The sequence below is a fragment of the Solea solea genome, chromosome 6, assembly GCF_958295425.1.
Source record: "Solea solea chromosome 6, fSolSol10.1, whole genome shotgun sequence".
Taxonomy (NCBI): domain Eukaryota; kingdom Metazoa; phylum Chordata; class Actinopteri; order Pleuronectiformes; family Soleidae; genus Solea; species Solea solea.
Window position 1 is genome coordinate 25378978 of NC_081139.1, and position 26995 is coordinate 25405972.

The 26995-nt window shown below is 41.8% G+C and overlaps 1 protein-coding gene across 4 annotated transcripts; it reads right to left on the minus strand.

The window, feature by feature from the left end:
* Positions 1–249: 249 nt before the first annotated feature.
* dido1 (death inducer-obliterator 1) lies at positions 250–25102 on the minus strand. Of its 4 annotated transcripts, none has more exons than XM_058630718.1 (17): positions 24984–25102; positions 23526–23620; positions 19067–19181; positions 17740–18805; positions 16076–16451; positions 15220–15588; positions 12859–13078; positions 9821–10379; positions 9555–9714; positions 9321–9437; positions 9018–9176; positions 8073–8229; positions 7431–7950; positions 6778–6925; positions 6596–6685; positions 6299–6494; positions 250–4782 (listed from the first exon to the last, which is right to left on the minus strand). In XM_058630718.1, the coding sequence occupies exons 3-17, from the start codon at positions 19143–19145 to the stop codon at positions 746–748; spliced, it is 8253 nt and encodes a 2750-aa protein (XP_058486701.1). In that variant the 5' UTR covers positions 19146–19181; positions 23526–23620; positions 24984–25102; the 3' UTR covers positions 250–745. The 4 variants fall into 4 exon arrangements, with proteins under 4 accessions (XP_058486701.1, XP_058486700.1, XP_058486702.1 ...); XM_058630717.1 differs by having other exon boundaries at positions 15220–15591; XM_058630719.1 differs by having other exon boundaries at positions 9063–9176; positions 15220–15591; positions 24984–25101.
* Positions 25103–26995: the final 1893 nt, after the last annotated feature.

Genomic DNA, 26995 nt, shown 5'->3' on the forward strand with positions numbered 1-26995 from the left:
CTGGACTAAAACTATCACATATAGGATTAAAATTTGACTAAAACTAATAATCATTTTAGTCCAAAAGACTAAGACTAAATCTAAAATGGCTGCCAAAACCAACACTGAATGTTGCTGAAAGACTCCAATATGTGTTGGTATTAATTTATCTTACCCAGTTATTGAAGAATTGAACCACAGTTTAAACACAATAACGTTTCACACGACTGGACAGAATCCAGATTTTACACAAAAAGTACAATAAGATGGTCAATGTCAAACTGGTTTAATTATTCGAGTTGAAACAAACTCAGGACATTCAATAACATCAATTGGGCTTTATTCTACAATAACTAATACCTTTTAGCTCAAAGCTGCTCAGCATGTAAACACAACAGTGGTGCCTTTCCTTTCACATTGTCCATCTCAGATATATGGCTTTTATCTTTTTTCTACTTAGAAAAGTGTGATTAAAAACATCATTATGTACACAAATACATTATATTCATATTTACATAATGCAAATGGTGTGTTAATCTGATGTATTATATAAAAAATGCTTTGAGGCAAAGATAGTATGTAAAAGGACTCAGTGACATGTTCTACACAAGCATTTTTTTTTTGTTCCTTAAACATAATGAACTGAAACCTTTGGGGGACAGAGATAATACAAACATGGTCAAACTTTATAGTAAAAAGTGAGGAAATTAAACAAAACACAGAGGTGATTTTGACTTGTGGGAGATTGAAGAGTGTTTGAACATAATTAGGAAACATTTTTGTCATTGTCAGTTTTATCACTCTCCTTGGCTGCTTCACGCTTACTGTCCTTTCTCTCCTCTCTCTTTTCCCGACTTCGGCTTCTTTCCCGACGCTCTCGGTCTTTGTCTCGGTCTCTGTCCCTCTCTCTCTCCTTGTCACGGTCTCTATCCCTCTCTCTCTCCTTGTCACGGTCTTTGTCCCTCTCTCTCTCCTTGTCACGGCCTCTGTCCCTCTCTCTGTCTTTGTCACGGTCTCTGTCCCTCTCTCTGTCCTTGTCACGGTCTCTATCCCTCTCTCTGTCCTTGTCACGGTCTCTATCCCTCTCTCTCTCCTTGTCACGGTCTCTATCCCTACCCCGATCTTTCCCATGGTCACGGTCCCGCTCCCGCTCCCTTGAACGTTCCCTACTTTTGGATCTGTCCCGCTTCCTGTCTCGCTCCCGATCGCGACGTTCGCGGTCTCGGTCACGTTCACGGTCACGCTCAGGCTCACGGTCGCGTTCAGGCTCACGGTCGCGTTCACGGTCACGTTCTTTGTCACGGTCACGTTCTTTGTCACGATCACGTTCTTTGTCCCGGTCACGTTCTTTGTCCCGGTCACGTTCTTTGTCCCGGTCACGTTCAGGCTCACGGTCACGTTCAGGCTCACGGTCTCTGTCGCGGTCACGTTCAGGCTCACGCTCTCGGTCCCGATCACGTTCAGGCTCACGGTCTTGGTCCCGATCACGTTCTTTGTCACGGTCACGTTCTTTGTCCCGTTCACGGTCTTTGTCTCGGTCACGCTCTCTATCGCGGTCACGATCATGCTCACGATCACGCTCTCTGTCACGGTTTTTTACTCTTTCACGGTTAAAGTCCCTTCTGTCAGACTCTCGGAGGGCCCTGGCCCTGTCTCTCTCATGGTCTCTCCTCTTATCTGTCTCTTGATCCCTAGGTCGCTCTCCCTCCGTCTCCCTCTGTCTGTCGCCTTCCCTCCCTCTGCTGCGGTCTCTTTCACGGCTTCGCTCATGATTCCGGTCCCTTTCTTTGCCTCTGTCCCATTCTCGCTCTCGGCTCCACCTCTGTACCTGCCCTCTGTCCCATGATGGCCTGCCAGCATGGGGGACCTCCCGCTCTCCTCTCCTGCGATCCTCAGACAGCTCCCTCTGTCTCTCATTGGAGGGTTGCGATGGACCCATAGCTTCCCTGTGGCCTCCATCAAAGCGACTAATGTGATCTCCAATACGGGTTTCTAAATCTTCTTGAGTTGAGCTGCTTCTCCTCCTCATTTCAGGAGAGTGGTGACGCCAGTGGTCGTCCCTGTGTAGGTCTGGACTGTGGGCTCCTATGCGACTTGGAGGGCCTATGGAAATATCTGGAGGAGTTGGCAGTAGTGGCCCACTGTGACGAACGGGTCTGGGCTCATCTGAATGCCTATCAAAGCGGTAGTGCTCTGATCCTCCAAAAGGCTGAGATGAAAGAGGTCTACTCTCCTGAGGAAGAGGAACTCTGAGGTCATCGAAAGATCCACGGTGTGGTGGTGAGGGGAGTGGTCTGGAGCTCCCATACTGGTTATGCTGATTATAGTGCTGTCCGCTCATTTCCCCACTGGGAGGTGGACCTCTTCTATCCTCATACTGACTTGTTGGAGGTCCCCGGTATAGTGGACCTGGTGGAAGGGCCTGATTGTCTTTAAACATGCGGTGAGAATTTGGATTCTGGTCCATATTTAGCTTGTAGGAGTTGACGGTGTCTGTGTTGTACTGCTCTGCAGGACCTCGAGGTTGCTCTGTCATTGGAGGTTGGGTTTTGAAGTCACCGTACTGAGATGGCAGAGCTCCTCTAGGTGCAGGAAAGTGGGACGGAGGAGGAAGCCTGTTATCAAAGTGTCCAGGGGGTGGAACTGTGAAAGGTGAAGGGGGGGGGCCTCTGCTTGCAGGGAAATTAAAAGGTGGTGGTGGACCTGTGAATCTTGGTGGGGGTAAGGTGCTCTGTCTATCAAAAGTAGGGGGTGGGGGGAGTCCAGGAGGGAGGCCTTGTTGTCTCATGTGTTGATGGGGAATGGAGGGATCAAACATTTGAGGAGGGCCTCTTTGGGCCACAGGAGGGAATGGTGGTAGTGGTGGTCCTCTGGGGGGCAGGGTATTCTGAGGGGGTGGTCCAGGAGGAGGCTGCTGCTGCTGCGGCAGTGGTTGGGCGCCTCGCCACTGGTTCTGATAGGGAGGATATGAAGTTGGTGGTGGACCATATTGCTGACTTCCGTCACCTTGCATAGGAGGAGGAGCACGTGCAGAAGGTGGAACGTGGATGGGTAGTGGGGGTCCCTGCATAGGAGGGGGCCCTGACATTGGCGGAAGACCTTCAATGGGTGGTGGCATAGACATTGGTGGAGGCCTCATTATCAAGCTTTGTCCTTGCATTGGATGGGATGCGGGAAAGGTGGATGGAGGGTGAATGTCAGCTGGAGGTCTGTACTCGCTATCGAAGCTAGAAGCTGAAATGCGATGTGATATGTGATGGGGCTGAGTCTCAACTATTGTGCTCTGAGTAAGTACTGGGATTGCTGAAGTTATTGTGTTGTTAGTTTCAGTCTCTTTATAAAAGCTTGGGATTGGTGTGTCTCTGCTATTCTCCTCATGATCAGAGTCATCGGCGGCTTTTAAAATGCTGGCAGCATTTGGCCAAACACTGAACTTGTCAAACTCCTTTTCTGTCTCAACTGGCTCAGCTTCCTCACTTTTTTCTTCTTTCTCATTCATGTAGTTGACTTCCATATCAGGTCCCACCTCCTCGCCTAATAAAGGAATAGACACCATGTCTGACTCCATGAAGGGTAGACTCTCACTTTTGACCTCCTCTTGAGGCTGTGTTGTCTCTTCAGCTCGAGATGAGTCTGGGAGGTCAGGAACATCAGGAAGCTGTGGCTCTGAAGGAGGAGCAGAACCTTTCAACAGAGCAGGCATCTCTTCTTTGTCCTCAGGTTCATCAGCCAGTTTCAAGCCGGTGGATGTCTGGTGAGGATCCCTACTCTGGCGAGGATCTCTCCTTTGGTTGATTAAGGGAGCAACTGTTGAAGACTTTACTAGTGCCTCCACCTGTTTGCCGAGTTGCAGTAGTTGACTACTGGCCAGAAGAGATTTGGTAGGTGGGGGTATTAGTGTGTCTGGCAGTGTCTGTGAAACACCAGGTGTCTCTATGGATAAAACGTGTTGATCTCCCTGGTTCTGGAGTGTCTGATCCCCAATCTGTTTGAGGCTGTCCAGGATTTTTTGTGGATCAGGTTTACATTCGAAAGCAGTTTTAGTTTGACTTGAGACAAGAGGTTTCACATCATCAAAAATGGAATCATCCTCTGGGTCATATGCCACATCATCTGCTTCACTTGCTGCTACCTCAGGCTGCTTGAGATATTCGGCTTTAGTTAATAACTCAGCAGACCTCTTGGGGACATTGTAACCTCTACTGGGGTCATACTCTTCTTCTGGGTCATATGGTCGGTCATCTTCATCCTCCTCCTCCTCCTCAGGTGTGTCTTTAGAAGTCTGTGCATACTGTTTGACAATAGGGTCTAGCATTGTGGCTGATGGTATGGAGAGTCCCCCACCCTGATCAGATGGAGAGTTAGAAGCATCCGAGTTGTGTGTTTTCTTCCTAAAAAGAGTGTTAAGGATGGTCTGAAGAGGATCAGCCACTGGTGCAGAGGAAGAAACCGAGCTAGATGAAGGTGGGGAGTCCCTGCCAGCGGTAGTGAGGATAGATGGAGCTGTAACAGCAGCCAAGAGGGACTTGACTGAAGAGGTTGTCACAATACCACTTGAAGCTTCCAAGGAAGTGGATCGAGGTGATCCTGGAGGAGTTGTGCTCAAAGGGATTTCCACACTGAGCCGTGTGTTTCTTTCTGCTCTGACTGAGACAGGGGGCTTTGGAAGACCAATGTCGTCCACTTCTTTGGTTTGAGCCTTGAAACGTTTTTCCTCAGTTTCTAATGAAGCACCACTACGCTTTCTGTCCTTCTGGCAGATCAATAGCCCCAAGAGGAGGTTGGGCCGAGCTGGTTCAAGCCCTGCAAGATGGAAAATGTATGATTCTTTCAAATAAAACTACAATTTTCCTAAGAAAAAAATAAGCTAAACGAGAGCTTATACATTTTTTTTCTATAATACATTCACAAAGAACATATAGCATATACGTATGAGGTGTTATTTAATATAAAACCAATATTCTTTCAAATTCAATGTTTATACCACAAATGACAAAGGTTCTTCTCCACATTTGAGCAAAAAGCCAGTTGACATCATTGTGAATATGAGAAAATTAAATAAGTAAAACAACACTTTTAGTAAGTGAGCTAGGAAGAAGTAATGTGTCCATAAAACCTTAATACTAACAAGATGGGAACAAATGTTTAACTATAATAATGTTCTGACAGACGACTCCATCTTTAGCTGAAATATGACATTACTGGTCTTTTGGAATAAACAATGGCACATTACTGATATGGTGTTTCTTCACTTAGATTCAGCATTTTGTAAAAACAGCAGCAACATTATATAAAATGATTGACAAGTTACCTTTTCATTACTCACTTATTCACTTCCGTGAACATAACACGTCTTATGTCTTATCTATAACTTATAATATTTTACAGGTCTTAAGACACCTGTGACGCAAACTTCCTTTAATAGAAATGTGTGATACAAACACAGAGCACAGATGTTTTCCAGGGGAACTCAACAGGTTGGTGAGCCCCCGAAACATAACCCCACTTCTGACACCATGTTTGACACTGTTTACCGTGCATCCCCAAGGTTTATTACCAACTGTAAAGTGTCAACACAACATTGTGAGTTATATTCTCGGGTGCGATGGCCTGCTCTGGCCACTTGGAGGATCAGTCATTGGTACACTTTCATATATAAGACAATACTCAGATTACTGCCCACCTACATTTGTACCTTAATTTCACTAAGAAGTGCTGATCCTTACTTTTTCCGGCCACAAGATCAATAGTTGCTTTTTGTTCCATGTGCCCGTACCCAACTGGGTGAAAAGGCTTTTGTCCATTCTGCACCTTTTCCATGGAATATTTTGCAGAAAGACAGAAAGAATTCTTGAGCCTGACTCCACAATATGCACTTGTTTTTGATAATGTGCTCGTAAATTTAATCTGGATTTGTGTTTTAAATGTGTAAATGTGTAACTGGCGACACCCTTGAAAAAGAGGTTCTTAATCTCAATGGGATTTAAATTAAATAAATATTGTTTAATAACACAAGGGAATAAAATCTATCTTTTATTGTCTCCCTAACTGAACACTGACATACATATCAACCACTGATACAACTGCCTGGCACCAAATAATCAATCCACGATCCACAGATCACTTCTGCAATATACTACAATGCTGACAGGACAAACCCATCAATCAAAAAAGCTCTCATTTCAACTCGAGTCGAAACAAAAACGTACAGAAAATACTCACCTCATGTACACAGACAAAAATGAAAATGTACAGGAATATTGACATTAAAAAAAGATTACATACAGAGAATGACTTGCGTTTCCCTAGAACTGCTTACCTGGACCATCAAACGGCAGAAGTTTGGAGGGTAAAGGATCCTTTGAGCCCAGTGGGATAAGATAGAGGTCTTTGATGCGGCGGTTGTTTTTGGCCACCACACCGAATCTTTTCCTGCTGCTGAAGTAAGAGAAAAGAGACACGTACGCCACCTCCTCTTCCTCTGTAGCTGGGTGGAAACGAATTAGACACAGCTCCTGTTTAGAAAAAGCAACCAAAAAAAAGAGTTTAAGTGATGTGAGTATTAAAAAAAAAAAATGAAGAAGGTGAACACCCTTCTAACAAGGTATTTTCAAACCTTTGAGAGTGAAGTTTTCAACTTCCCGACATAGTCCCACACTGTATTTGGGGATATTCGTCCTTCTATGAGAATGGTGTCTGGCAGATCCTGCACGATGTTGACAAAACAATGAATACAGCGTTTATATTCAGTGATAATTCAAACTTTTGTCTCCTTTGATAAGCAAAAAAATTAATTACCTCCTTCAGGTGTTCAAAGGATCCGGAGACCAGGTAAGCCTTGGTCACAAACTTAGCCACCGAATGCATGTTGATAAATCCTTTCCAAATCCTTTCTTGACCATGGAGGAAAATGGCCGTCTCTCCCTCAGGAGGAGGCTCAGATGTACTGTCAAAGCAAAAACATCAAAAACTTATCTTTAAGGGGAGAACATTGAGTCCTGTGCAGCATTTATACAAACAAATGTGCTTTAGTTCGAATTCATAGTTTGGTTATAATTTTAGTTTGTAGGGTTTTTTTCATAGATACAAAACATAGGTGAGAGGTGCAGACTTAGTCTGAAGCTATTAAAATCCACCTTTTTAAGAAAAGATTTTATATTTCATTACCTTGAAATAGGGCTGCAACTTATTTTTTTCATTGTCAACTAATTTGTTTATTATATATATATATATATATATACATATATATATATATATATATATATATAATATATATATATATATATATATATATAGAGAGAGAGAGAGAGAGACAGATTTATAGATATATATACATATATGTATATAAATATATATATGTGTAGACATATACATATATATATACACACATATATACATATACATATATATGTTGTATCGCACTTCATTGCCACCACACAAATGTTAAACACCTGGTTTTGGATGATTTTAAGACAGCCGTTGATGATGGTGAGGCTGGGGGCATGGGCAGCGGTGCCTTAGGAACAACCTCCACTGGAGCGGGAACAGGAGCAGGGAAAGCTTCAGCTATAGTGTTGGTGGGCTTTTCTGAAGGAGTGTAGGTAACAGTCACACTGGAACTGTGCCTGGCCATGCGTGGGTCTCTGCGGGTGATGCTGACGGAGGAGACAGTGGAGACAACAGGGACAGGGGTCGGATTTGAAGGGACCAGTATGCTTAGGTTCTCCTGGTGAAGCAGCTGCTGCTGTTGCTGCTGCTGCACTTCAGGGACATCCATGTTAGACTGGTATGATGAAGGGAGCGAGTGTGGATAGGCTAAGAGTTCTTGTTGCTGGTAGGCTGTGGAGTCCTTTGGTTGGACCCCAGGAGAGGCATTGTCAAACCTGGATGTATCTTGTGTTGAAGGTCTAGTTTCAGGCTTCTTGGTCAGTTTGGCTTTCTTAGTTGCTGGCTCATCTTCTGTCCTCTGACCTGGAGGGCAAGGATGAAAGAAGCGCAATAAACTAGAGCACTCAGAGAGCTCAGACCTCAACCGAGGCTTAAAAGCTTCACCTGTCACATGCATTCTGGATCTGTATAGAACTGTGATTTACCTGTGCATATTTTACAGTTGAGATCGAACAGATGAGCCCTGTGTTCTGACGTGGTGTCTTTTAGCATGCTACTGAAAATATCTAGCATGTTGTTGGCACCATCAACAGCCGACGACTGAGCTGAACCTGAGGGAGTGGAGCCGGATTCGTCTTGGTCCTGAGGACACGGAAAAGAAGATGATGGAGAAATATTTAATGACCTGGGAGAGATGATAATCACTCGGTTTACATTTATACAGGGATGCAGTTTGGAAATACTTTAAGATAAGCAATGAGCAGACTGTAACCTGTGCTCTGCTAGACTGTCAAGAAGAGGAGGAGAAAAGCAGCTCCTTCAACACATCGTTTGATTAAACATCTCAAAAGTACACTAAATATGAAGTGTCATTCATTTTAATCCAATTCAGGTCTATCTGTTCCTATACTTTTGCTCACCTACAAACCAGGCTATCTTCTAAGCTGTTTAACACATCTGGAAATAAAAGTAAATTTCCAATCTCTTGTCTTTTATGTATCTTATGCAAAGCTGTTTTATTAAGATGTGTACCAGTGTATTTTGTGCAGGGCAGATAAAAGATTGCTTAGTCACAAGTAATAAAGGAACATGAAGCATCAGAAAGAAAGAAACTGAAGAACAAGGTGTTATCTTAGCTTGTCTGTCTTAAGCCACTTTCAGACATGCACTGAGGTTTGCACAGGAGCTGGATGTGTGAGATACTTGTAAGATTCTCCTGCCAGCTCCGAGTGAGTTTAGGAGAGAACACAGCAGGAACAACTCCAGATAACGAGTCTCCTGCCTCCTGCATCTACCTGTATGTGGTGAACACGTTACCCCGGCAATCTGGGATATGTGGACGGCAAACTCTTGGTGTCTGAAGATGGCTTAAGTCAACAATGCCAGTGAAAGGTATTAAAGCAAGGAAAGAACAGCATGCCACCACTTACTGCAGCAGAAGCCATGCGAGATGAAGTGGTGGCAGCGATACATACATCTGCATCTGACGTCGGCGGAGCGTCCTCAGAATCTATGCTGTGAGAGCTGGAGTCATGCCTGTTGCTCAGTTTGGATTGTCCTGAATGAACTCTAGTACTGAGGGACTGGGCCTACAGGGGACAATCACACAGCACATTGCAGCTTTATGCATTTATGCTTGACGTGTTACAAAAAACTAAAAGATTAAAAGATTTAAGGCCTCTTTTTAAGCTGTGCTCATTTGGTAAAAAAAAAAAAAAATCAGTAACACTTACCTCAGGAGCATCAGGTTTCCTCCACTCAGAGATTTCCTTGGACAGCAGTTCCTCGGCACTTAGCCTCACCAACCTAAAGGGACTAACTTCACCACTTATCACCCTGTAGAACAGGCCCTGGGATAAATGTATGACAAAAATGTGTTATTAAAATGTCAACACAATGAGCTGCAGTCACCATCTACATGCTCAGAGAACCAACTCACACAAAGACCCAGATTTGTGCTGACTCACTTTATTTTTAGGATCTTTCAGGTTGAACATGAGGGACCTGTATTTGTTCTTGTACTTGCTGTCAGTGCTGAGGCAGAGGTTGAACATCTCTTTCTCAATTCCAACAGCCAACCTTCCCACTTCACTCTCAGTCATTTTCAGATCATCGCTGTCACTCACCCTGGAAGTAGGGAATTAACAATTGGTGTTTGAATGTGTTTAACTACATATTACGATCACTTGACATTGAAGACATTTGAGTGACCTGGAAGTGATGAGACACTCACCTCTTGTACAGGATGTCTGTGAGCGAGCGGCGGATGTTCTGTCTCATCTGGTTGTTGGGTGGAGGCGGCATGGGTGATGCAGCTGGGTGTGAGGGTCTAGAGGATGAGGACGCCTGAGTGGAGGAGGATGAAGAAACTGGAGATGACGAGACTCTAGATGATGAGGAGGATGAACTGTGAGAATGCGAGTCCGTTTGTTGAGGCTGCTTCTTAGGAATGGTGAAATTAGACTTGACAACCCTCAGGGCTCCTGTGACGTGGATGGGACCTGGGGGGTAAGGAGATGGGGCACGGCTGGCTGATGGGGCTGCTTTCTTGCCCTTTGCTGCAGTTTTATTTGGGGGCGACTCGGGTTTCTTGGAGGATTTGGAGCTGCAAGCTCGAGCAATGTGCCTCCTGCCCTTTGGGGAAACCTTGGCTGCCTTAGTGGGTGTGGATTTTTTGTTTGCTGTGGATTTCTTGTTTCTTGTGACTGGTGCTGGGGAGGCTTTTTCAGAAGCTGCAGCAGGTTCTTTGTCTTTCTGTTCCTTCTCACTCGGCTTCTCTTCTTTAGGAGGGGCTGAAAATCAAAAACAAAAACACGAGATTTAAAAAAAAAAAACCTGCAAACTTATACTCCACAGCAGTTTTTGAGTATTTTATCAACACTATAGATCACCACTTTCTATGTAAACTTCAGACTAATCATCATCTGTATTCTATTGTTTCAATACAATCAGATTACCAGCAAATCCTTTAAATGTAAAAATATAAAATACAGTAAAAACATTTAATGAGTAAAAGGATAGATCACATCACTTGCTTGTACACATTTCAAATACATTTATCAGTGTGTTATGAACACATCAGTGGAGAACACTGGGTACATGAATAATCAGTTTATTTTTTAGCAGTGACAACACTGACCTGCTTAAGTCTATTTGACATTAAGGGAAAAGTATTTCCTTCTCAGTGACCCGAGTTCCTGATTGGACAGAAGCTGCTGCTGCTGCACTAGCATGTTAAGCTGACAAGATTTTCACACTTGAATGTGAGACACATGCAACACCGGGCAGTTTACTGGAATACTTCTGACCTGCTGCTCAGTCTACTAAAGAACAAGAAATGGTCTGTAACCCTGCATGCACTGATCAAGTCAAGAGTAACCAGCTAATTTGGTAGTAAGTTAATAACCTAGTCAGCTTAAAACTAAATCTACAATTTAATACTAACAATTTAGCTGGAAACACTATCACTACTGACAAAGGGAAAGAAAACCACTCGTAATAAATCATTAATAAAAACGCAATTGAAAGTTCTCAACCATCACTATCCAAATAAGTTATAGTGATAAATATATTCACCGATTTACACCAATGTGATACACACACCCCTCAAACTGTTGCCAGTGCTTCCTCTGTCATGTTAAAGCTGCAACAACCTGAGCAATAAATCCTCAACACCAAACAGGAGAATATCTGAATCCACATGGTTTTGTTCAGACCCACAAAACTAGAAACAATTTGAGGATCAGAGGTCGTCAGCCAAAGCATCGCTCAGCAAAATATTTTCCTAGGAGTGAAGTCAATGGGCCATAATTTCCCAAACAACGCACAGAAGCAACACTGATCTGACGCGTGCATTTACATTAGCATGCATTATCTGTTCAAACAATCCTAATAACAGCCTTCACAGAACCGGTGATGAAGTCCACACTTTCATTGCAATAAATCTCATCGATTTATGACACTTCATGAGGTGTGTGAGGGTTTTGAGGCTGGGTCTCCCTCTTCTGAATCTGTGCTCAGCCCTGGTCCTCCATCTTCTGCTGGGTGGTCTGGTCTGGTCTCTCGCTGCATTGGAGAGTGGTCAAACCAGAGGGCTCTTTATTTCTCAGCAGTTGTGGGGGGGCTTCTGATGGTCACATCTCCACAGTGTGCGTAGACTGATGCATTAAACATGCATGTTTGAGATGAAGTGGTCAGAAAAATCCTACAGACAGCCCACACTGCTCACATAATCAATCAAGGCATCTGAAAATCTGTTATATCACCTTTTATTTTTAAGTTAGTTTCCCATTAAACGGGGATGCATCATTCTTTTTTATATAAAAAATATAAAAACTTTTACCCATAAAATTAAGGGTAAGAAAACACAAGGTTGTGCTTAATGGCTGAATATCAGCCGAGTATGATGTACAGTATGTTGGCTCCACATTAACATGGGGCAACTCTCACCTACCTGCTGGAGAAAAGGAGGGAGGGACCTTTTTAGGGCCAAAAGCTGAGGTGATGAAGTAAAGACTCATACACAAGCAAATGAAGCAAGTAATATGAATTCACACTGAAAACACACAAGTGCCATTCTATTCATCACACTCACAGAGCAACAGTCTGCTGCTAAGCACTCAGACTTTGAGTGATCAACACCCTTCTGTCTCCACTAATCCTCTCATCTACTTATTTGCATTTGAACTGTACCCACCTCTAATTACACGAGGCACCCGCAAGAGGGAAAAGTGCATAAGTTTAAAGTGTCGCGATAAATGCAGCAATAACGAGGTATATATTGCTGTCAAGACCCACATCTTTCTAAATGTTGCCTCTAGCTTGTAACCGACTTTGTTTAAAGGCCAAAGCGGATTTTACAATCCAGACTTTACAAAAAAAAATCTCCTCCAGAGCCACAGAGCACACTGTAGAACTGCTTTCTCAAGCATATCTACTCCTTCCTCTGTCGTCCGATGATTCTGATGTGTGCAATCTACACAGGATTGCTGCTAAAATAAGTCTTTTGGGATGACTGAATACTTACCCAACGCCACACTTTCAAACCTTTACACAGCTGCCAACATTTCATTTTGAAACAAACCTTTACATTGATTTAACTCACAGCTCCTTCACAGCTCCTTGCAAAGCAGTCAAAGTACAGATGAGTTCATGTTCTCCCCAAAATGTACCCATCATAAACGGATGTTAGAATGATAGCAACTACATTTATCATGGGTGAACAAGTGTGTGGTTTGAACAACAACTGAAAACCTTGAGAGAGATACATACACTTTTTGTTTAACACTGTTGGTGATATGGATGTAGTCTTTTCTGGTGTTACTGCAATGTAATTATGGTCACTGGACCAGGATGCAGTGGTTGGCGAGGGCGGGTGTTCTTCAGCATGCTCATCTTCATCGTCCTCATCTGGATCAGGACTGTAGTCTTCATCAGAGTCCGACTCCTCCCGGCTCGCCTTCCGCATCTTCCTTCGACCAGAAGCACTCCTCTGGGAGGACAGAAGAAAACACACATTCACATTCAGGCCTTTAAGCAACGACATTCAACATGGTCAAAAGACACAAATGTCTGACATGGTGCCTTTTGGAGGTGAAACTACTCTACTCTTCGAGTCCCAAATTAATGAGTAAACCTGGATAGACATGAAAAATGGACACTGTGGGCCAAAATGACAGTGGGGATGCCAGGTGTCGCCATTGAGCTCTCTCTATGGCGAGACGTCGACAACCCAGTGCCACACTGCCCGCATTAGTGGGGCCATCAATCAAACACCAGGGAAGGAGGGTGCCCCCAAATGGGCTAAGTGATTACCCCCCCCAGCTCAAGATGACAGAAACCAGTGCCAACATCGAGTGCTTAGAGGTCAATAAACTGCCAGGTAGCTTTTACTGGTCTGGGATAGGGAGCTAAAAAGCAGTAGACTGTATGAATAGACTGTGCTACTTCCTTGACTTCTATGCTTGCAGAATATGTTTATATATCTCTGCTGTGACACAAAGTTGATTTCACTAAAGAAGAAACTAAATGCCCTCTGTAGTTAGCAGGGAAATGAAACTGCATAACCCTGCATAACTCGTAAGAAGCAAATAAGACTGGGAATGTGAGCAAAACACACAAAATAGAAAAAAAAGGAAAAGCAATACACAGAACATTCTAAATGTACACGTGTGACACCCTGATATTTAAAAAATGCACAACAGTTTGAAGCTGATGTAAATGTATTAATAACCACATTCATGATCATCAAAAGAGCAGAGGTTATGTGGGGACATTTATTCACCTAATTCACCAATAATACCTGATACAATTTTTATAATGTAATATTTGATATTTCATATTTATGTATGTTGTTTCATGCGTGTAAAAGAGTCCTTTGTGTGCACGGATGTGACTGTTGCCATCAGTGACGGAACCTAGTCTTCATACACTGTGATGCCTTTGTGGCAGCCGTATGCTGCATAACTCTAACCTTACACATAACCCTACTAGAGCTATACAATTAATCTTTCTCAAATTGAAATTGCAAACAATGCAATTAGTAAATCTCAAAGTTTGCAATTGAATTGTTCTGTTCTGAGTACAGTTATTCATATTTTGATGGTGTTGTGTGGTATTATGTCATCATGGTTAAATCTATTACACTGTGAATATTCAACCCAAGCTTCGCTTCACAAATTAATAAATTGCAATCACAAAATCTTGTCAGAAAACTTGCAGTTTACATATTTTCTCTAAAATCACTCAGCCCTGAAGCTTACCCGTATTAAGGTTAAATAAGTCTCACTACTGATTTTCTGACTGATATCATTTGTACCATTGTTGTACGCAGGGAATGATGAGTCATTTTTCCAGCGAGGTCACAGGTCAACAGCCATTTTGATTCTAACCACTAAAAACTAACTTTAACAGTTAACAATGTAAATGGTTTACTTGGGGTTCATGACGGTGAGAAATTAGAGCTTCTGATCAATCTCCCGTCTTCTCCAGTTAAAGTCAAAACATGTTAACACCAGAAAGTAGAACTTGCCAGTTACCATTCATTATATATACTTAGATGTAAATACCAGCATTTTAATCAATCAACACTTTTTAATCCAGTCAAAATATGAAAAATGACAGGACACTTAACACTCATAGGCATTAATCTGTGCAATATAAACATTAACATGTTATATGTGTAACATTTTATTTATTTTATTGAATGATCTATTCTTGCTGTTTCATATTATATAATTGTTCTTATTTAAAAATGACCTTCAGTTGTAGCACCCCCTGATTTTGTTATATGGGTCTCTGTACAAAAACAGGCTATTTTAAAATGACTTGAATGGCATAATTATTTGCTCAAATTTTCAGCTGTCACAAAAATGCAGGTATTTGTACATTTTCATATATTGCCTGTAAAAAAAACCTATGTTCAGTGTGCTTAATGCTAAGCCATATTAATACTACACTAACCATTCAGCAAAAATCAAATGCACTTAAGGAAAATATTAAAATGTGAATGAAACATGAGATGACTGTGGCCCCAAATGCTGTTTCTGATTAAGCTACACCACGTCTTTCGCTTGCTAGGTAACATTCCTGCTTCAAAGACGAAAAAAGAACATTTCAGGTGCTCCAAGTTACCTTTGGTGTGCTTTTCTGAGCCTCTTCCTTCTGTGTGGGCTCTTTGACATCAGTGATTAACTTCATGGCTGCAGCGGCGTGTCTCAGGATACAGTCGTTCCCACAGTAGACAGAATCAGGCTGGGCGTTACTCTCACAGCCGGGCCCGATGCATTTGGGAAGCGAGGACTCCTCCACCTTCTGCTGCTGCTGCTGCTGCTGCTGTTGTTGTTGTTGTTGTTCCTCTGCTATGAGTGAAGTTTTCACCTCCACGTTTGATGCCACTTTCTGCTCCGTGTCAGGGAGCGCCTTCTGCTCGGCTGTGGGCACTGCCTTCTTCTCCAGCATGGCCTTCTGCGCTGCTTTTTGTGGGGCAGTCTGCTGCATTACCTGCTTCAGTTCAGTGCACAATAAAAAAGCTAATGACAACTACTGACATTATTGTCACAATAGCAGAACTCTTTACACACCTGCTTTGTGACTTCAAGCATTTGTTCGTCCACATAGACATTTGTATTTGACAACATGAACAAAAAAAGCAGATCTGGAGCCAATAGCCTCTGATCGTCTGGTCCTATTCTCCATTCAACAAAAATGCTGGGTAACAGTTGAGGTAATGGTGCAGTTAACTCTTAATCGCAGACAAAAAAATAAATACATTCATGATTATTTACACCGAAGTATTTAAGATCACTGGCATCTACTGTGGGAAAATTAACTGTGCATGGACTGTTAGCATATTTTGGCAGAACATATAGCATCATAGTTGGTTATAAGAACACATTCAACATGCACAACAACCAACAACAATTGTACAGTTATACTCCGAAACAAATCATCTAAAGTATTTGAGTTGAGATCAGTTGCAAGGACCTACCGGCTGAAAGATCTTTATCTTCTTTTTCCCAGTTGGATTAGTAGCCTTCTCAATCCTGCCTTTGATGCCAATGTCCTCTGATCCTTTCTCTTCACTTCCTATAATTATGGAGGAAGGGGGAGTAGCCACAGTCCCAACAACAGCTGACAGGCCCTCGTTTGTTTTCTCAGCAGACGCAACATCAGATTTCCTCACCCCCTCTGTATCTGTAGAGAGAAGAGAAGTTGCAGGCCTGACCACCTGGTTTTTCTTCGCAGTGCAGTTGGGGCAGACGTAGTCCTCCCCGTTTCTCTCCATCAGGCGCCCGCGGGCCTCAGTGATGCCCACACAGTCTCCATGGAACCACTCCTCACAGCGGTCACAGCAGATCATAAACCTAGTGAGCACAAGATATTTGCATTGCAATGTGACAAAAATCAACATGCTTTAGTTTCATGTGGTAGATTCAAAAGAGAAGGCTGGAAAGAGGAGGCTTTTATGTTTTTCCAATTATTTTTTCAATTTGAGAATAATCTTCATGCATTTAGTCTTTGTGTAAATATATGAAATTAAACCTTTATAGGAGAAAAATCTGCAATGGGAGGCTTTCAACTTTTGTGCTAAAGACTGTGGAAAGCAGCCTTACACCTCAGTGTACACAGCCTAGAAGAAATAAATTATTAGTACAAGTATACAGGATAATGATGACTCTATTAATTAAAATCCTTCTGTTAACAGGTGGGTTTTGAGGGTATTTTGAAGGTTACTACCACTGATGGCGCCTTACAAATCTCTACCAACCACAGGTGAAGACTGCCACCACAGGTTTATCATGTATCATGTCCATGGGGAATATCATAATGATACATTTCTCTGGAATATCGATTACATTTAATTAAGTTAATGGACATGACAATCTCAACATCAAAGAAAAGAGAATGTGATAATCTGGTGTCATTTCATCATTATTTCAGCACTATGTTTTATAAACAGGAAGTTGAGCAGCAGTAGCAGGTGAAGTTACTTGGTTACAAGGTTGCAACTAACATTTTTTATTATTATTATTATTATTTGATCAATTATTTGTTTGATCCATAAAAATGTTAATGTTGATCACTCAAAATGAGGAGGTTCATAAATGTCTTGTTCAGCCTACAAACCAAAATGATGCCGTTAATGATTTCTTTGTTATATGGAGCAAAGAAACCAGAAAATATTCCGATTTAATAAGCTGAAAAGTCAGAGAACATAAAAATATTAAAATAGTTGGCCATTGATTTAGTAACTGATTAATCGGTAATCGATGAATTGTTGCAGCCTAACCCAACCCATGCACATCAAGTGAGTCACCAGCTAATGTGTTGATGTCTCAATGCTTTTCAGGAGTCACAAAGTCAAGAAAGTTCTGGAATTCTGGCCACGCTAACTTTAAACATGAAAGTGCAAAGGTGGAAATGTAAATGATGTACTGAGCTGGGAACTATGTGTGCATGCACCATGAATTCTGCCATAGACTCAATTCATTATGTGAAAGAAAGTCCATGTAGCACAAGCAATGAGTACAAGGTTAACCTGATGCGTAAAACAAGTTAAGCTATACTTCATTAAATTAACTGTTACTTTTGAAAATCCCACACTACAATTCAGTGACCAACCAAATAACCAAAATGAATGATTAAAAATACCTTTTGTTATGTCTCTGTCGACAGATGCAGTAAAGTGCATTGGGGTCATATCCTCCATCAGAATCCAGAGATGATGAAGACGAAGATGAAGAGGAGGAAGAGTCATTCTCATCATCATTGTCCTCTTGTGTGTGGGTCATGCGGATTTTCCCAGGTTGGATTATTTTTGGTTTGACTTCCCTTTTGACAGGAATGATAACCTTGTTGGCAGGAGCAGGAGATTTGGCAGGAGCAGTGTTCTTATTGGCGACCTTCTTTTTATTCACGTAAGTTCTCAATGGTCCACGTTTCACCACCAGTGCAGCAGGTTTGTCTTCACTCTCCTCATCAGTGGTTTTCTCCATCTCAACTTTATCGTGTTCTTCATCATGTTCTTCATCATGTTGATCTTTCTCCTCTGTGATCTCTTTCTTGTCAGAGTCCAGCTCAGGAGGTGACTCCTCTGTTTTGGTTCCCTCTACATCCTCAGGACCGGAATCATTCTTTTCCTCTTTCGTCTCCTCATTATCATTCTGCGGCTGGTCGTCCTTGGCAGTATCTCCGATGTCCTCATTCTCTGAGCTGCCCTGATCACTGACTGTTGCCCCACCACTGCTCCTAGTCCGTCTGCCACTTCGAGTCTTCCGTAGAGTCTGCTTCCTTGTGCTACTTCTTGTCTTCCTTTCTGGAGACTCTGAAGCCTTGGTATCGGCATTACCATCGAAACTGGCCTCTGATGCAGTCTCTGCATCAGTCGGGGTTTGGGAAGGAGGATCTCCACTTTCCAGACTGGGAGGGGCACTTTTTCTTGTCCCTCTTTTGGCAGTCAATAGGAATTCCTCAAGTTTGTCTGTACGTTTAGCCTGCCTTCCGCTGCGCCGTACAGCACAGCGGGTTTCAGAGCTGCCGGTTGCTGCCTCCACTGGCATTTCCCTCTTTGCAACAGTTGACTGACGGAAACCCCACGTCTTCTTTATTGGACTGTTGGCCTTAGAAGATTTATCAGTCTCCTCTAGTGCCTCTTCAGTCGCATTCTCAATTTCGGTTTGAAATGGTTCCTTCTGTTGGCTATCCCCTTCCCCAACACCTGCGGAAACAAAATGAAAGAAGACTGCGTAAACAACCATAGTATGCAATCAGAGTGCATTAAAACACTTCCAAGAAATTACTCATGGATTTGGGATCGAGCATACATATTGATCACTTAATTCATTTTCAAATAAGACTCAATTTAGATTCAGCCCCAAATTACACAAAGATCATAGTACATGATAGGAAAAATGTGCCCCATATTGAAACAGCATTCCCACCCCTTTCTTGTGAAAGAAAAGAAGCTCATTCAAGGTACCTTGAGAGCAGCTATCCATATGGTCCTGGCTGTGCTCTGGCACAGGAGCTAGAGAGAGCTCAGGGCTCACATTCTCCATTGCTGATGAGTCAATCTCTACTTTCAAACTGAGTGTCTACAGTTAAAAGAAGAGCACAAAACACCAGCTATCAATTTCTCTATTCATTTCATGATATTAAAAATCCTGTGGGCTGCAAAGTCTATAATCATTGGCATATATAAGGCTATAAGTAGGGCTGATGGGTTGCTGGGTCACTGCTTATTTTCCCAGGCAAATGCAGAGCAAATGACTGTTAATACACACGACACGGATATAAATGACTCAACCCTACTAAAATGTTTTTGTTCCAAAATAAGCCAGGAAATCTATAAAGCCCTGCATGTCACGTGACTGACTCATCATGGCAGTCTAAGAAGTGGCAAAAATGAATAGGACCGGTGCTGGATTCAACCTGTCAGTTCACTATGTATATATTACAATACATGACAGACGTATCCGTATAGTACTCTGTGTTGGGGTGGGTGATAAAAATAATATCTTATATTTTTATTTTGGTGATATCGATATTATTTAAAAGTGTGATTTTATTTGTCTGCATTATAACACATTAATTGTTGCTTACAGATAATATAAATGGCCACAATATTAAAAGAAAAAAACTCCTATTTATGGTCTTTAAACTTTAGAATATTTAGTGGAGTCCTGAAGTTTATATGTGAGGATAGGGAGGACGATGAGAGAGCATATTATATTATTGGGAATAATATATCTGCCTCTGATACTACTTTTTCGAAGAAACTTTTTGTTTTTAATTTCTCATTATTAAAATTTAGGAGAACTGAAGCAGTGATATTTTAAAGCAGTTTTTTTTAGTTTAACGTTAAAGCGGCAATAGCATGGTCCTATCTCACTTATGTGAGATATGGAGGTATACTTACAAACATGAAGTCGTTTTTATGGTAAAAAACATCCTAGTCGCTACAAACAAGCCGATGTAAATGTCTCATCACTGACGCTCTCGTAAGCCATGCTGTTTCAGCCCAAAACCACACCCCCAGAACACGGACTGTCTTGTGATTGGCCAGCCAACAAGAGCTTTCCCACTGTCTTGTGATTGGCCAGTTACCTAAAAGTGACGTAATTGGCACACAGCTCTCAGATCTGCAGCTCCCCCTCTGGAAAGGCAGATGCACTGCTAGCAATTATCAAAACATTGAGTAATGCCGTAATCCCTTACGCATTTGATCCGGAGTCTGACCCAGAGTCAGAAGACACTGTGACAAGTGAAAGACTGCTGCAGGACGCCTGTAGCTTGGATAACGTTGTGGTTACCGAGATGATAAACACACATGCAAATGAAACATGAGCGTAGCGTGTAGCCGGCTATCGCTAATGCTAAACGACAAAACAAGCACACAAAGACAGTTATATATATATATATATATACGTATTGTTGGCTCTGCTCCTTCCTTTAGGAGAAATGTGGTGCTGTGTCTTGCTTTATATTGCTACTTTCAACCGTACAAGAAGAAGAATTACTCTTGTTGTTCACAGGGTGTATCGGTTGTACGGAGCTCAGCAGCTACAACGAGAGTAGTTCTATGGTTGAAAGTACGTCACCGGATGTGCCCGGACTAGGAGGCGCTGTTTAGAGGAGTGGTGAAATTCACCAGTGACGTAACTAGTCAACGGAAGTGCCATTCGGCTTCGTAGAGCTCAGTAAACAATCAAACCCTGCACTCTCAGCAGTGGCTGAACTGATCGTTATGGACTTTTAGGGCTCCATAAACGAGGTAATGATGCAGATGCACACAAGAATGCAGCGTTGGCACTTCCGGGCTATGGGATCTTTAATAAAATAACATTTGTTTACAGAACTTATTAATATGTTCAAACAACCATATTTTGGACAACACATAATTGACAGCGGCTTTTATACTAAAAGAAAACCAAACTAATTAATTCAATAAATGAATGTACTTAAAGGAGCTCTATGTTCAGGGTTAAACAAATTAAAGACATATTTATTGGTTTCCTGAATAACAGTTTTAATGGAACCATTTCAGACAGTGTTCATAAACAGATAGCTAATCTTTTAACTTCCTAAAATCTACTATTAACTGATGGTTGTATAATTTAAGTGACTCATTGTGAGTTCCTGCTAGCATAACATACCTTAAGGGGATGGGGACATGGGACACAGGCTTCGGGCTAAGCTGTCAAACACCATGCATTTTGGTCTGAACGTTTGCTTGTATTTCTATCTTTACAAGCAAAACTCCTATTGCACTTAAGGCAACAACTGTTGTTCAACGTCAATTCTGGTGAAATATAACAAGACTGTAGTGTTTAGCTCTTTCCGTTACGACTCAGTCAGAGAGGGTCTGGGTTTGTGTCACTCACTGCATGTGTGTGACAGACAGGCAGCGGTAGCCAGTGCCGTCTCCTGCACAGACAGACAGCCTGCTGGGACAGACACACATAGATCTCTCCTTATGTGCACAGCGAAAATCTGTCACAGACAAACGTAAAAGAAATTTCTCTCCAAACATACCGTTAGAATCATCAACACCACTGTATTGTAAAATTGGCGATAATGGTGTGACGTCGAAAGCGCAATATTTTCTTAGGTGGTACTTGGTATAAAAAGTTTAAGAACCACTGGTCTAGTATGCCAGGCAGGCAGCGTTATCATTGTTGTGTGACATAAGCTACCGGAGCTTTGCACAACACGACATGGTTAAAAGTCAATAACAATGTAAACCAACAATTGCTCCATACATCCTGAGGCCCTTAGACCTAGACTCACAGCAAAAGCTATTCCATATGACCAGGAGGATGAAGACATCAAATCACGTCTCAATTATGTATCTTTTTAATGTTTTATTTTTTATTATATATAGTCGTATTAACTCATGGGCTTCTTCCAAATAAATGAATAATTAAACATTGGCACCAGCGCCCCCGCAACCCTCATTTGGAGGATAAAGCAGTAGCAGATGAGTGAGTGAGCTTCAGCAGCTGATATGACTGACTTGTTCTTGCGATGCCACCAGCGAACCATAACGTCTGCGGAGCCATCAACAGTCAGTACGTTTACATGCAGTTATATCGAGCTAGGTCTGTGGTCCAACTAAGACAGGCAATCAAACAACTTTCCGAGTATACAAGCGGAGGAGAAAATCCATTTATTGGCTGTGTACGTCCAACTCCGCAGGTGCCGCGGTATCACTCTATAAGCTTGTGTGAATTGAATCACTTTTCTGTTGACGTTTACATCACAGAAAAACACAGTGAACAGCAAGATGGATCGTGCTGTGGTTCTGTATGTTTTGTACCTGCTGTACGTGTTAATGATTAATTTTGTGGTTGCCGCAATGTCCAAAGTAAGAAGCCACCGCTGCACGATTTCTGACAACATGACTGCAGTTTCTACGTTGTCTTCTACATCTGGGTAAAAGAATGGGAAGGACATTTTGGTGTATGCACTAAACACCTAGTCCGACTCCAACAAAATTAAGTGTATACATGCAGGAGTAATTGGACTATGATTACTTATTATCCAAGTATGTTAGTCCGAGCAAGACTGGCTCGGTTTTAGTCGGACAAACATGTTTACATGACATTAAGAAAACCAAATAATTGTCTTCGACCGACTAAAATCTGACTTTTAAAATGCATGTAAATTTGAGATAGATACTTTATTCATCTCACAGAGAAATTCACTCAGTAACCACACTGAGCTACTGACAGGGCAAAACAAAACTGGGTGAAGGAACAGCTTTTCACTGTGGCCACAGTATTGCAATAACCACGACAGCTCTTGAGCATTACACAAGCTGAATAATTGTATTTTAGCTGGTTATGAATGGAGGGAGAGATACAGTAAGGGGATGAAATGCTAAAAGGGAAAAAATTACAACCAGGTGTAGATATGTGTGGACACTGAATAGTGCGGGGAAATATGAGTTCAGTCAGCCTACTGTTCAAATAGGAGTTTCTTGACAAAAACACTGTACATACATGTTCATGTGCACATATCAAGATACCCTTGATACATACACCTGTATTCATCAGCCCGATTAAACTCTTCAGAAGCTGTAAATATATTCTTGTCTAGTGTCATAATCAAAAATACAATATTTAACTTTAATTCATCTTTCTGAAAACATAATAAAGCTATGTAATTGTCATTAAACTTTACACAGACCAGCAGAAGTGCTGAATCATGTCAGATTCTCACTCATAAGTGACTGCAGCTACATCTGGTTAAAGACGCGTTGAATGTATACCCCTTGTAATCTAATGCTGCAATATACACTTAAAATAAAACCAAATTAAATTTTGTAATATTTGCTAATAAGAGTTAATCGTAAGGCAACTCCAGGCATTTACAATGCTTAAACCAAAAGCATTACTGCAAATAATTACATGAGTACAAAAAAACAATGTCTTTACCTGCAGTTCAGCAGCGACGGGAAGCACAGAACACACTTCTTCAAACTAAAAGTGTTTTTGATGCTAAACATCGGTCTTGTTAAAAGTTACAGCATCTGCCAAAAAAGAAAACCAAATGTTAGGATCGTAGTACACCACTCCAACAGAAATGTAACAGTGGTATGGAATTGTTTAAGGCATTAAAACAAATTATTTTATTTAAAAGTTATTTTACGATCAAGTGTTTCGGTATGATTTAAGCAAATACTGTATACATAGCAAAACAAACAAATATTAACTTCTTTATAGAATTTGCCACAATAATGCTTTTGCATGACCATTTCAGTTGTTGTCAAATTTGAGTACAAATCCTCTAATCCTTATACCCTCACATCATGTGAGGAAAAACTCCATGGATCCCTGCCCCAGTACAGAACAAGTTATGAAATATATCTGCTTTTGTATTATTTTAATTGAGTCACAGATAAGCATTGCATCGTCACCAATGAGGGGAAAAATCCACCCAAAGACAGGAGAAAATGGGTGGTCACGACACAGCACCACGCACGTTAATGTAATGAAAACTCGCTAAGAGGGAGGGACCCCAGAACAACAATCTATTATTCATGTAAACTATACAATTGTGGTGACGCTTTCATATTATATACAGATTCGGTGATATACGTCTTGTTTACATCGTTTATTGGTCGGTAAAGGTTGCAACTCATCTCCTTAAGGGAGAAGCTGCACACGGCCACGATGCGCAATTCCCCCTCATTACAACCACACGTTATCTGTTAATCTAATGTTTATGGTTAAAATGACCAGTATATGCGGGGGAAAAAAATCAGGACTATATTGTGGAGGTCAAACTACGACCACGTCCTTCTTGTCGACGATGATAGTAACTGAGCCTACGCTCCACGCAAACCACATAACAACTAGCTTAGCCACCATTAGCATAGCCACCGTTAGCTAATATTGCAAATAATGCACATTTTTGGTTTATTGCTGGACCGGCTTATTAGGTCATCTCCAAGTACACCTAGAGTGTTGAGTGTTTTATTTTCGACGGTTTAAGTATCGCTTTATAACAAGAACCCAATTTATACAAAACGTGCACTTGCTAGCTAGCAAGCCTGGCTCGCGCTTTTCGGCCACCACGAGCAAGCTAACAGCAGACTACACCTGTAGCCATAAAACGAGCCAACAACGTAATATGCAACTAGTAAAGAGACAACCAAAGACACATTCTAAATTATACATCGAGAGCCCGATCTGATTTACCAACGCTACTGACCAGATCGAAGACTATAACGTAGTATTTACATTTAATGATCGCCGTACCAGGTTCAACCTTGCGTCAACTACACGAAGTAGGTTCACATCAATGGGAGGACAAGGGCCTCGAACAACCGAATGAACCGAAGAAAAACACCGCTACGCGAATAACATCCTAAATGACTAGATTTTACCCACCTACACATCAGAAATACTGATGATATGCCCTTGCACTCTCTCTTCGATCATTCCTCCATTTTCCATTCCCGCTGGAGCAAAGTGACTGCGGCAGATGGCCGACGGTTTGCACAACACGGTCACCAAGGCAACAGCGCCACCACTGGCCAGGAGGTACACCAATCACGTTTGTGAATACAACTCGGGCATTTTTGTTCAATGTCGAAATGAGATGGAGAATTAATGTAATATCTGCATTGAAGCCCCCTTAACAGCTATTTATGTGCGACACTTTTTATTAACTTTTAACTTGTTTTTAACTTCTTTTGCAGTATTTATCGTAAAGGTGCAAAATGTATTGGAGGGATTTGGATGGAAAAACAGCTTTTTCTGTAACTAAAGTTGTGTAAGAGTTAATAGGTAGTGTTAAGCTATGAAGTCTGATAGCAATGAATAATTAAAGCTATGCCCAAGGAGAACAATTACAAACCTGTCTCTTATCTCTTCTGAGGATCATTACTTAAATTTGTCACCACAAATAAAAATCCTAAGTCCAATATTCCACTTTAATTGATAACATATACCATGCCCTGTAAAGATTCTTTATGACAATATACACTTTTTATTTTGTGTCATATCAGTTCCAGCAGCATCCACTTCCAGTGGAATAGTGGCCACTCAACCTTCTAGTGGTCATGAACAGGAAGAGACACCACAGGCACATCGAGCACCCACACTAAGTGATGATAGCGCTGACTGTGAGTTTAATGAATCAATACATTTTATTTTAAATAATAACATATACCATGCCCTGTAAAAATATATACCGTTTTTTTTGTTTGTTTTTGTCACATTAGTTTCGGAAACGTCCACCTCCAGCAAGACAGCAACTCCTACCCCTCATCATGCTGCATCACCTGCTACTACAACAGGTTTGACCACATCGGAAGACCCTGCAGAATGGCCAAGTGTTGTAAACCGTGTCAGATTATTTATAACATAGTGGTGATGAACTGAATCATTTTATTACACAACAATAAACCTAAAGAGTAGATAATGTTTGAACTGACATGCTGTTCTTGAGATACAACAGATCAGTCATTGCAGCTTCAGAACCATGGACGACTCACGAATAACAAACGCGAAAGCAGCCGTTATTCACGAGCTGTCCGCAATGGCTGCAATAAATGCACAAGGGATACGGGACATGTGTGATATCATGTGTGCATTCATTCAGCCTGTCCGGGAGAGGAAACAGACACCGTGGAGCAAGTTGCCGGGGGCTGCCGGACACTTTCTTCTGAGCTAATGTGTCTGAACTGGGCTGGGTCAGCTCGTTGGATGGAGGCGCCAGGGTTGGCTGTGTATCTTCTTCCTCAACTCTTTTTAAGTAACGTTAAGCAACGTTGTGTCATTAACACTGAAAAACCAATCACTAGCTTGTCTGTGACCCTAATCAACACCAATTACATTCCCTAGGTGTCCGACCACTCGTTTCAATGGTTAACAATGGTTCAAGTTAATAAATCAGGTTTATATTTATCCCTTTCTAACATTTCATTTTTGTATCTGATAGTTTCTTTGGATCTTTGGTAATGGGTCTGATCCACCCAGGCCCATTACTGGCTGCATGTGTAAGTGACAGAGACACCTTCGGCACATTTTTCCAAGTCGCAGTCTTTATCTGAAGGTGCAGAGACGGGCATGTCTCTGTGAGGGTTTGGGCCACTGTTAGTCTGCCCTAACCCTTTGTTTGGCAGGTCTGATGTCGACTCAGCCTCAGGTTCCTGCTGTGGAGCTGTGGCTACGAACAGAACAAAGACGTGCAAATGCATTACATCTATGAAAATGTCAATATTAGTGTCAGTAGTGTTGATTATACAGACAGGCAAAGGAATGGAGATGTTCAGACAGAGTAAAAAGAAAATTCAAGACTGTCAATACTGTTTATCAACAGCATGGTGAAGCTAGGGCTGGGCAATACATGGATATTATACCTTAATCGTGACATGAGACGACAAGATATGGCCTTA

Coding starts and splice junctions, on each gene's coding strand:
- dido1 (XM_058630717.1), bottom strand. CDS start 19,145: ATGGAGAATGTGAGCCCTGAGCTCTCTCTAGCTCCTGTGCCAGAGCAC. Junction 9,715..9,820: donor ACAGACATCCTGTACAAGAG/GTGAGTGTCTCA, acceptor CCCTACTTCCAG/GGTGAGTGACAGCGATGATC. Junction 8,230..9,017: donor CTCGCATGGCTTCTGCTGCA/GTAAGTGGTGGC, acceptor CCGTGTCCTCAG/GACCAAGACGAATCCGGCTC.